Source organism: Argentina silus (assembly GCF_951799395.1).
Source record: "Argentina silus genome assembly, chromosome: 1".
NCBI lineage: Eukaryota > Metazoa > Chordata > Actinopteri > Argentiniformes > Argentinidae > Argentina > Argentina silus.
In genome coordinates this window covers 27,729,896-27,742,280 of record NC_139655.1, presented here as the reverse complement: position 1 = coordinate 27,742,280, position 12,385 = coordinate 27,729,896, and the positions used below count along the sequence as shown (strand labels likewise).

The following is a 12,385-nucleotide window of genomic DNA, read 5'->3' as shown; positions in this document are numbered from 1 at the left end:
TAATATATGGTAAACAGCTGGGAAGAAGACGGGGGAACAAGAACACACGTCTCTCTCTGTCTGTGTCTTCTCCTACAACCCTAGAGTCGTTGAGCCTCTCTCGAAGTAGTGCACGAGACAAGGGAGGAGAGAGGACACAGGTATTACTGAGAAAAAGTCTTCCAATAACCTAGACTATCTGGTTTCAATAATACCAAGGCTCCCATAACCCTTTTAAAGCCACTCTTTATTCATCCAGTCAAAAGCCGGCTCTCAACCTAATTTTCAATTAACTCTTCATTTTTCAAGAATGGAAGCTGTCTGCTGTATGAAATAGAAAGGGGCCATATTTTAGAGTTCAAAGCTTGCTGACAGAGCATAGAAGGGGAAGTTTAAACAAACCTTTTTATGAATTTGGGGCTTTTGCTGATGAAGCACGCCCTATGATTGAATACACTACACATATAACAGCCCATAAATTCATCACCCAAAATCACTATTTCCCAAAAAGACGTGTCATAAAAGATGGATTGCAGGGCTGAACAGGTTGAGTGTGTTCCTGTATGGGAGCATCTCGTTTTGAGAGATTTTGTCCTGATTCAATCAACACTGTTTCGAAGTTGGGACAAACACAGCTGTCGTCATTGGCTGCCATCTGGAGAGTATTTTCTGCTTAAAAGGAAAACCAACCAATGCCAAGGCATCTTGTTGCCAAGGAGGTATACATCAATCGTTACATAACACTTTTTACAAGAAATGGGACAAAAAAGACAAAAATAATCTTCTTTATGAAGATTTCAGCGTAGTGCTGTGTATAGCTCATAGATATAGATATGTTTTGTGAGTTGTTTTGTGAATATGTTGTTTTGAGAGGTTGTGGTTTTACTGTACCTTCTGTGGGGACGCTGGTTGGGGGATGAGAGGTGGAGGAGGCGGCTCCGGCTGTGGTGGTCTCTCTGTTCCTGGCTGTTGTCTTGGCCACTAACGTGGTGGTGAATGGGTAGAGTTGTGTGGTGTTGATGATGTCACAGCTTTTGTCCTTGGTCTGTAAGATAGAACACTAATTCTCATATAGAATGTAAAAGAATGTGGTTGTGTGTCTGCGTGTGAGCGTATGTGTGTGTGTGTGTGTGTGTGTGTGTGTGTGTGTGTGTGTGTGTGTGTGTGTGTGTGTGTGTGTCGAAAAGCAAAAAATGTGAGAGGAGTAACTGGGGCATCCCTTACTCCCTGCATACTGCAGATGAGGGCATCCATCATCCTGGCAGCCAATAACACAGCGCGCGCACACACACACACACACGCGCACACACACACACACACACACACACACACACACACACACACACACACACACACACACACACACACACACACATACCACACACACACACACACACACACACACACACACACACACACACACACACACACACACACATGCCACCACATACACTGCACCAAAAGACCAGAATGACAAGAGCACTGGTGTGCACACACACACACACACACACACACACACACACACACACACACACACACACACACACACACACACACACACACACACACACACACACACACACACACACCACCACCACACCACTGCACCAAAAGACCAGAATGTCAAGAGCACTGGTGCAATGGCGCATTACTGTATGGCCTGCCATTAGCATTAGCCAGTGAGGGACAATCTCCTACACTGTCATTAGCATATTAGCACCAGGTGACATTCACACTGTAGGGCTATAGTATAGATTCTCATGAGACGTGTGTGTTCACCTCATCAGGACAGCTGTTATCCACCCAGTCCTGCCGATGGCGGTCGAATCCACTGGAACATCTGGAAGATGAGGAGATCATTGTCATAATCAGGAGAGCTACATGAACTCTGCAGAGTGAGTCACAAAGAGTCTGAGGAGAAAGCTAGAATCAAAGGTGGTTTAACTCAATCTCAAAATCTGTAGATATTTAGTGTTCAACAGCGCTATCAAGCACTGTCGAAGTACATCCAGTCTACATCCAGAATCATGGCCACCCAGGCCCAGGGATCCTACCAGAGCATGCCCCCTGCCCCTCCTCCTCAGTCTGGAGACTAGGGGGTCCAAAGGGGAAGCGGTTATTGGGGATCTGTGAGGAAAAAGTTCACTAGGTCAAACTGCTCAGAGAACAGGGGTCTGTGGGGGGTCGAGGGAGTCTTCTGGTGGGGGTGTCTGTGCGATGCCTCCATGCTCTATAGGCATCTAATAAACTCAAAGGGCTGCCTTTGATCAGGGGCAACTGTCCATTCTCTCTCTTGTTCAAATTACTGTGTGAGTGAAGCCACTAACCCCCTGGCGAACCCACAAATCTCCCTCCATCGTCTTTTCTTCCCTCTCTTCTGGACGTCCTCTTTGACCTTATTTTGAGGCATTTTGAGGGACATACAGTATCCTGGGAAAGTCGGTTTCTCTCTCTCCCTCTCTAGCTGTCCCTCTCTTTCCATCTCTCTTTATCGTCCCCTACTCCTATTTTAGTATCTCTCTGTCTTGCTGGTACAGTATAGTGAAGTCAGAGAGAGATGGCTACCTGTTCATACCTACAACAGCGCAGATGGGAGAAATAAGCCAAACTAATTCCATTCGCCTCACAACAACCTTCACCCTCTGACCTCCTCTTACAATACATAAAAGCCACAGCATAAAACCATCCCATCTTCAATTGAAGCCTTGCTTTTCGCTGTGAGACCGGTGCAGCGAGCAGCAAAGCCATTTTCATTCCCATCAGGTCCCATTACCCTGGTGAACATATTGTTATGGTAATGGTTTTTGTGGGGAGAAGAGTCCATTTTCATTCCCCATAGCTTTCTCTAATCAGCCCATTCCGTATTTTTTGGCGGAAAAATTCCACCTCATCTGTTCAATCAGCCGCGACAGATTCCTCCGGTTAATCCTACTCTCTTTCCCTCTCCTTTCATTTCCCCCCCGTTTGCCTTTTGCCCACTTTGTCTCTCCCCTCTCTCTCTCTCTCTTTCCTCCATCTCTCTCTCTCTCTCTCTCTCTTTCTGTCTCTCTCTCTCTCTCCCTCTCCCCCCAGAGAGGCCTTGAGTCAGAGACGGACCAAGGATATTACTGAGCAGGCGGTCCATGTCCGACTCCAGTCCCCCTGGATCTAGGCCCTATTTAGGTTTCCTTCAATGCCATCCAGCTGGTATTCTGGCCTTGCAACATACTCGACCTCTGCATTGCTAATTAGAAATGGGTTGAGCTGCCTCATTTGAATATAAATGAATACATTACGGGGGAAATGTTTCTGTTCCGTTCCACGGGCAGAGAGGAGCCATTTCTTTATTGTGTTTAAAAGACTGTGTGGGTCTGTTATCCTGCTGGTGCATTCCTCATCTCAAGAGGGACATGTGCAATTTGTCATTCCATTACGTGGATTCCATAGTAAAAGGAGGATTCCGTAGTTAAAGGGGAAGTTATCCTACAGCATTCTGAGTATCTAGGAATGGCAAGACCATGACCACAACATATCTTGGCACCGTAACACATTCTCTACCACAAACTATGCAATGTAAATGACTTAAATATGCTGCGAGACCAAGGCGTATTAGAGCTCAAGAGCTCTCCATCTTTGATCTTGATTTTGACAGCAGTCATTTTCTACATATTGCATTGATGATGCAGAACAGCTGTGCGTTTTGGGTAAACAAATTCCCAACGACTGTCTCTCCCTTCATCACATTAATGTTCCTCCTTTGCGGCTGCATTGGCAACCAGGGACAGGCGCCGGTCCACTGGGACCACCTCGCAGGCTTTATCAGCCCAATCCGCCTTTAATTGTCCAATCCAGCCTTGGTGCAGCTTGCAGACATCAGAGGCAGAAACACGCTGGTTTAGCCTGAATTGCATAGGAGAGCAGCAGCAGCCCCCAGTGCTCACCTTGCTCACACTTCACAGAGAGAGAGAGAGAGAGAGAGAGAGAGAGAGAGAGAGAGAGAGAAAGATGAGTTCATTACGGTCGTTCCCTTGAAATGCAGGCGTCTCTCATTAACCCCCGGCCCAACAACGCTGCAATGCATTTTAATTGGCTTGTTTAAAGTGGACTCATTTGCCTTTTCAAAGGGAGTTGATGAAGGATACAAAGGACAGACCAGGCCCGAACAGTGTGATCTGCATGCTCGTTAAAATGCGGCTTAATTAGATCATTACAATTCAGGCAGATATTGTGTCTCCTCTATACTTTGAATTACTGATGGGAGAAACACAAAGAGAGTTTTCAGTTTGATAAACTAAGTGAAAAGTTTGTGTTTTTTTTGTCTGAGGGGCGCATGCCATTTGCAGAGAGGAGTGGAAGAGGAAAAGGAGGGGAGGAGAAGCCATTAACTCATGGGACCTCACAAATCCCAGCATCTCTTGTGCGTGTGTGGCATGTCTCCTAAAATGCATGTGGTCACTCAAAGAATAAACGATGAGACTAAAATAACAGTGGGGCTAGATTAATAATTAATGCATGAGCCACTCAAAACGTAGAGACTTAGGAAAAGAGGGATGGAGGCTGCCCAGGGTCAAACTGAGCAAATCATTCTCGGCTAACTCCACCAGACATTTTCCAAGAGCTTGGGCCCAAAAGTTTTCAGTGCACTTGATATCTAATGGCTTGTAACTTGGACTTTAATAACTTTAATGGATGACAACGTGCCTCCAACACAAGCTAGCTTTATGATTTATGTATCCTCCATGTCTTCTCTACCCAAACCTTCCAATCCAGCAATAAAGCCTGTCCAAACTCTCCCTCTCACATATCTCCACAGTCAGGAAGCACCCCATCTGTGCAATCACATTCTATAAACTCAAATATTTACCTTAGCGTGTGAGAGGGAGAGAGAGAAAAAAGAGAGAGAGAGAGAGAGAGAGAGAGAGAGTGGGTGAAAGGGAGCTTGAATCCCTTTTTAATCACACTCTGCAAAAGTCCAATACTCCTCCATCTCTAACTAATAAGACTAATAGGCAGCATCTCCTTCTCCATCCTTTCTCTGGCTTTTCTTCCATTCATTAAAAAGGGCACAATGTAAGTGAGCACAGAGCATTACCAGTACTAATGGGAAAAGGCCATGTGAAGAGACCCAGCTCCATCAGAGAGCCACATGCCAAAACACCTCCCACTCACCACAGCAGGTGACATGTCAGAGGTGCTGAGTGACTGGTGCACAGTAATACCATCAGAGAAGTGAGGGATGAAGGGAGGGATGGAGCAGAGGGTAAACATGAAGGTGTTGGATGGAGGGGAAAAAAAGACTTGAAGGGTGTATGTATTAGAGGTCTGACCTGCGGAGATGATGGCACCAGCTGCAGTTGAAGTTGATTTGGGAGGAAATGCAGCTGCTGCAGCTAGTGAACTGGAGACATGCTGTGGAGGGGAGACAGGGTAGAGATGACACAGGTCAGAGCACAGGTCACAACAGATCAACACTTAGTCTAGCTAGCCAGACTCATGACACAACGAGCTGTTGTAACAACACCAGACAACACTCAACATGGAGATCCAAATTCGGACAACATACTGCAGGTGTCGCAGTTGCTACTGAAAACAGATCTGACAACCATGTATGTGAAACAATAAAGCCCTGCAATACTAGAACTATCACTGGGAAGCAGTCCGTGGGAGTCTATTACGTGGATATGAAACAGTTTATCAATGTTTCACATAAGGCTATTTGTTGAGATGGTTTATGTTTGTCACTGATATGAGCCGAGGGTATTAAAGGGATTCATCTTACTGGGTAGAGGCATCATCTCCACCGCTGTAGAGTTGGTGATCTTTGTCTTGGTGAGCTCCACGCGATGGTACTCATAGATCGTTCTCCGTCGAACATCTGGAGAGATGAGAGAGAGAGAGAGAGAGAGAGAGAGAGAGAGAGAGCAAGGGAAATAAAGAGAGAACAAACCCATCACAAATGTTTCCTCCGAGAGCAAAAACTAGGACAAGTGGTCCCAGAAGAAAGGAAAGAGGGTGAGAGAAAGAGAGAGAGAGAGAGAGAGAGAGAGAGAGAGAGAGAGGCGTGGAGGCAGATTCAGGCCATAGGGAAGCTATAGCTACCACAGCATTTTTTTCATTCTTTATTCCTCTCTTTCTTTGTGTCCCTCCAGAAAGCCTGCCACTTGGCAAAGCATGGGCAGAATCTCCCCCTAGAGCTGATATCAATCAGTCTGTGTTGAAGAGCTCCAGTTCTGGTCATCTGCTGGAGCAGCCATCAGGCTAGGTAAGATGGAGAGTTAGATTAGATACATCATTGACTCTCAACGCTGCCTGGCCCTCGATAACTCCCAATGCTTTTTCAATTCCACTGTAAAATGGGCCACTTGGTTTTGCAGGTCATGCATCTTCCCACAGCACTGCAATGTGCTGTAGTTGGAGAGAAAGGATCAAATAAATCCCTCTTAAAATCCAATTATAAAGGCATCGCTCTCTCACGGTAATCTCGTAAATGTAGCAGATTTGCTAATAACTCCGTAATGCCATTAACATACTTGGTAGAGTTAAACCCTTTATTTGACTTAATGTGATTTTCTATTCCTGGCCTACAGTGGGACTGCTGTACAGTCGATCACAGAGAAGCATTATTTGTATGTCGTCCATGAGACATTGTTCAATCCATTATGCTTTCTATAATGCTCACATTTGCTCGACCAGTGAGCTAGAAATTTAAAATTCAATACACAGCACCATGGCTGTGTAACATAGTTGACTGCAAGGGACTCCCATATATCATGTACATAATATATCTATTTACTCATACATCATAAACCAATATCAAATGGACACATTCTGCCTTGGTTTGATAAATCAGCAAGTAAAGAGCTGGGTTAGATTGGACACCTAACCTATTTGCCCCATTATGTGTATCCAGTTACAAAAACTCTGCCCATTCACAAATTATTTTTCTCTCTTTTCTATTTTCTTGCTGATTTGTCAAACCAAGGCCTGATGATGTTCAGAAAGACTACGGTATGAACTGAATTTAATCCAAGAGTCAGACCATCTCTTCCCTCCCAAGGCAGTGGCTGGCTTCCTCTAGCCCCCAGCAGTGGGATTATCAGGTGTCTAATGATAGTGTGGAGGGAACCAGAGGAGGGGCCAGATGAGCGACTAGTTACCCAGCCTGGAGGCAGACTTTGTGGCTAGACTGGGGTTTTCGTCTAGAGGATGGAGGATGGAAGCTACAACTCCGAGCAATTACAGCCCTGTCTGAGCCCCAGAATAAACAAGTCCTAATGAGGATTTAGCTGGTCTACACAGATACTATCAAACAAAGGCGGATTTCAAGTCATCAATTATGCACAAGAGGTTCAATTAGACCATAATCTAATTAAAAGAACCACTCAGGGAAAATAATGCACTTTCCCAGTGAATATATTAGAGGATTAAAACCACAATGGAAAACAATAGTGCACATCTACAGTATAATTGGCTTCTGTAAACAATTTTTTTGTATAACACTCATAATACCAGCCAGGCACTTATTGCTTATTGCTTATTCATTCACCCCTGAATATGGACGGAAATCAATGGAAATGTGATGTGGAGACTTTGCGCAATGAGTTAAAAATCGATGCGGTAATAAGGGAATCTCCATTCAGAATTGTGCTTCGCTTGCCAGGGGGCGAGATGAACAGCAGAGTCTAGTTCTGTTGAGGGGATGAATAATACCAGATTCTCATTACTAAGACTTCTAGCAGTAACACTCAACAGTGCTTGTAAACAACACAACACAACTTCACACAGGGTTTTCTATCAGCGAGGATAGAGTCCACTATTATTTCTCCGAGCCAAGTCACATTTTAGCTTCCAAACAGAGTATTTCCTATATTCAAGATTCAAGACCTTGGCAGTGTATTAACTCATTAATTCAGCGTCTTTATGTGGGCAGTTCTGCTTGCTTCGAGCAAATTACTTCAATATATCTTCCCTGAGATCTATGCAATTGCCCAAATTTGATGGATGTCAGTTTATTGGAAGTGGAAATCCTGCAATATAACAAACTAAATGGACATGAATATGAATATGGACACAAGGAGGCGAGTGGACCTCTAGCGTTAACTGTATAATTAGGTGAGTTGATCCTGGTTTTGCTATTGTCCCCCCATGGTGAATTAGCAGAAGAATACACAGTTTGAGGGTTTATTAAGAGACACGTCCACAGGCAGGCAAGGCCAGACAGAGGCAGGGAAGATATTAAAATGAGAGGAGGTTGTGGTTTTATAACCCCATACGAGTAATGAGAGCGTGACTGAGTGGCTAGGCTAGCTCTGGCAGCCGAGCGAGAGGAAATTAAAGCCTGGGTCTGAACACAGGAAGACCAGCGGGCAAGACCCACCACCTGACCTGCTAATTATCTACCCCTGTCCACGGGACACCCACAAATCTTCCCTCAGTGTCTACCCTTCCTCCCGTCTCTTCCCTGCGCTGGCTAGGTCTCTGTCGCCCTGGAGATAAAGTGTCAAATGTTTGTTTTTCAGTACTTTAATCCGGAGCGTGGCATGGGGGTTAAAGGAAGCCTTTTCTCACTGTGTGTGCCCAGGCCGGTATGCGGTAATTGGCAGCAGAGACACTTATTGACTCAACATGACTTCGTCCCCTGAACACAGCCCTCCAGCTGTCACGGCTTCATCAGTCAATTTCACCTTCTGAGACTCGGGGATTAAAAAGCCATAAAGACTTCTTCTACATAAACCAGTCATTATAATAAAAGAAGAGACTTTAAATACCATTCTCAAACTGTTGGAAGAAAAAAGTATTGTCACTGCAGGGTTGAGACATAGATGTGATAAATACTGTAAAGTAGGCTATGTCTTAAAAAACAAACTGTCTTTTAAAAAGTTGAACCATTTTTCAAGACAGATGCTTTTTCTATCTGAGAATGACAAGTGAATCACCTGCAGACACGGTATTGAGGATTGCACAGCAGGAGTATAACCCTGAGAATAGCTGAGTATCTGATTCAGATCGTTCTTGTGCTGAGTCTTAGTGGCGGGGGGGATCCTGGGTCACTGTAATCGATACTGCAGCCGGGTCGGTTCTACCTGCTGGCCCAAGGATCAGGCAGGGACTGGCTCAGACTGAATAAGAAATTAATAGGCTGTAATCTCTCCTGGGAAACACTGTTTCCTCAAACACTTTCTCAAGGTTTGGCCTTTCACAATTCACATCCACAAATACCAAGAGCCCTATTCATATAATAGGACGGTTCTTTTTCCACTTTAGACTAAATCCTAATGTTTCAAAAACATGGCGTCTGAACACTTGCTTGTTGATGTACATGTTGATGTCTCATTACAATGTATTACTGTCATGCCCTCCACTTCCCTAGCCTGTGCTAGTATCTCTCTCTCTCCTGTCTGTCTCTGTCTGTCTGTGTGTGTATGTGTGTGGGCGTGGTCCTGGCTCCAGCAATCAGTCTCGTCATCTTCTCCACCTGTTCGGTCTTCACACCTGTGGTTCATCACTTCATCTACTCACAGTATTTAAACCCCGGCTTCCCATTCACTCATCGCCAGATCGTTGTTTGTCGTTACAAGTCAGTCTCGCTCTCGGCCGCTTAGCAGCGATTCTCTGTATCTAAGTATTTGTCTCACCACGTTCTCTTTGTGCTACAGGACCACTTCCTGGTTTCTGCCTGCCCTGTCGGCCTGTCTACTTGTCCTGCCTGCCCTGCCTACCTGCCCTACCTACCCTGCCTGCCCTGTCTGGCCTGCCTGCCTGCCCTGCCTACCTGCCTGGCTGCCCTGCCTGCCTGCTACCCTACCCTGCTTGCCATTCTACCCTGCTACTCCGTTCCCCCCTATTCCCTCATTAAAACTTCTGATTACTGATTATTTTATAGTCGTGTCCTGCCTCTGCGTCCTGCGCTTGGGTTCCTTAGCTCTGACCGTAACAATTACCAAATACAGTAACACTATCCAAGGGTATACAGGTCCTCAAATGTATCCTCAAATGGAAGTGATAGCTCCATCCTCAGCCTACTAAACAGCAGTAGCTACAGTATGGGTATGGCATGTTGAGAGTAAGTCCAGCCCATTTGACCTACAGTAGCCCCAAGATGCTAGTCTTGCCCTTTCCCTTCAGACAGACAGACATGGCTGTCTGCACTGTGCAAATACCACCACCTCCTCCTCCATGCTCTCCACCAACCAGGCCTCTCCTACAGCCAGCTGCCCTCCTGTCTCTGTGTACACTGACCAGAGATAACATCATCATAAACCAACCCATTCTAACATGTTTTATGCTGTGTGTGATGGAAAATCCCTAATGTAGAGTATATATGCTGATAACAGGGTTGGTACTACCTGGTTGGTACTAACAGGGTTGGTAATGTGCCTTGATCAACATGTTTGTTATAGACATTCAGATCAGTAATCAGTGACCAGGCCACAAGACCTGCACTCCTTGCCATGTTATTGCACTGCAAAAGGGACATGACCACTGAGAAGAGGGTGTACTGTCTGGGCTGCATTATCTCTCCCCTTAAACAGAGTGAAGTACAGTCAACTCATGCCCAGTAAAGTTTCTCAGGAAGCTTATTCAGCAGGTTGGGCCTTCCAGGCAGAGTAGTACAGCAGAGGGGGTCCTGGGGAGAGTTGCGAACACACTGGTGTCATCTTTCATGTTTAACACTCAAACTCACTCCAGCTCTCCCCCCATCTTAGCCCCTGAAGGAGCTTTACCGTATGTCTCCCTACCAGCGGTACAAGTGTCAGAGAGCTTGGTTTCATCCAGCTGAGCTGACAATTACACAGGCATCAAAGAGGGGTTTGTTTTCCAGTGGTCTTCTAGAGGCCTCAGAAGTCTCTATACTGTATCAACAAGACTGTTCTGTGAGAGCCACTGTATGGTAGCAAGGCAACCCGTGGTCTTCTGAGGAGCTAGAGCAACCACGCTCAGAAGCCTACCACTCACAGAGCAGTTGAACTGCAGGTTTGTATTTCCATACTTAAAAAAAATACTCTTAAAACTTTCTCCCTGACCACAGAGGCTTCAGGGCTTTCTGAAGAGGGGTACTTATTTCACGCTCCTCAATAATTCAAGGCGAAGCAGGGGAAAAAACCCAGATGAAATCGGATAAATAATAGTTATAAAATACTAAGTGTAACAAATAGATTCTTCAAAAGCCAAGTCCCATGGACATATAATCAACACAGGCAATTAAATGAGTGAATAAATCATATTTGACAACTCATTACTTACAGACTCTAAGTGAAAGCCCACCGAGAGAGAGTGTCAAGCTGTGGATGAAACGCCTGTGAGTTTCTCCTCATTGCTGGAGTTTCTTTTAACTTTAATGGGCTTAAATTGGTAGAAACCTCAAAGAGGGTGCACATCTGGACCTGTGCTCATACTCATACCCTCTGAGTGTGAGGTGAAAGAGAGTTTGAGAGGACATGTTGATAGCGTGAGCTAAAGCCCCAAAGGGGAGGGGCTTTAACTGGAGACAAATATCATTGGCTGATCTGGTCATGTGTATTAGGCTTATAGGTGAAAACAAGGTATGACACAGTATGCAGTCTTCAGGAGTGTCTTGGTGACTCATAACTCCTCTAAGGCCTTATCTTAGTGTTTGGTGCCTCCATCCATGCTATATTGGGGCGACTAGCACATTTTGAAGTAATTGTGCTTTTTGTGATAAAAGCACCAATTTGACACAGAGCAAGGGAAGGTCTTAAAAAACATTTTTAGCTATAGGGCCATCACAGATTTCCTCTTATACCTCCTGCTAACCAGCACTTTGTGGCCAAGACCACACTCTTTTTGAATCGCCATACCTGAATAAATGATTGGTGCAGTAACACCATTAATGGTTTATGTGTGTAGGAGTGTAGAGAACACAAACACATGACAAAGGTGTGTCAGGTATGTGTGTCCTTTCAATGGTTGGCTGAAATGTGTCAAAATGTGGCCTAAAATGTGGCCTCTAGCCGCACCCACTAATGGTAGAGATGGTGAGTTTAAGAGTGTGATGTTTGACAATGTGTTTAGATGTGTGCACTAAAAGGTATGTGTGTGTGTGTGTGTGTGTGTGTGTGTTGTAAAAGGTATGACATGGTGTGTGTGATGGTGTGTTTTGTCATGACTTACTGGGTATCTGCTGGATCTTGTGGACCACCACAAAGGCGTCAGATAGGCCCACTTTAACTGGGTGATTGACGGAGCTGATCTGTGACACCTCCATGGGGACCTGAAAGACAGGAGAGAGAGAGGAACATCCATCACCAGTGCCACACCTGTCTGAGTGAGGGGGCTTGAAATAAGACCCAAACACACTGGGGCCTGACAGCCCCCTGATTCTGATGGAGGGCTGGGGTAAATATAGAAAGGGACAGACAAGGGGACCTGACGTCACTCTCACAGCACTCTGGCAAAACACAGGGCT

General features: G+C 45.3%; 1 protein-coding gene across 1 annotated transcript in view; it reads right to left on the bottom strand.

The window, feature by feature from the left end:
• The window catches only part of plxdc2b (plexin domain containing 2b), an 80,047-nt gene that overhangs the window by 15,331 nt on the left and 52,331 nt on the right, over positions 1 to 12,385 (bottom strand). The window contains exons 7-11 of the mRNA XM_083679269.1: positions 12,091 to 12,190; positions 5,738 to 5,833; positions 5,286 to 5,367; positions 1,759 to 1,819; positions 871 to 1,024 (exon numbers count right to left, since the gene is read on the bottom strand). Of these exons, the coding sequence (XP_083535395.1) occupies positions 871 to 1,024; positions 1,759 to 1,819; positions 5,286 to 5,367; positions 5,738 to 5,833; positions 12,091 to 12,190 (493 nt within the window). The remainder of the gene's footprint in view (positions 1 to 870; positions 1,025 to 1,758; positions 1,820 to 5,285; positions 5,368 to 5,737; positions 5,834 to 12,090; positions 12,191 to 12,385) is intronic.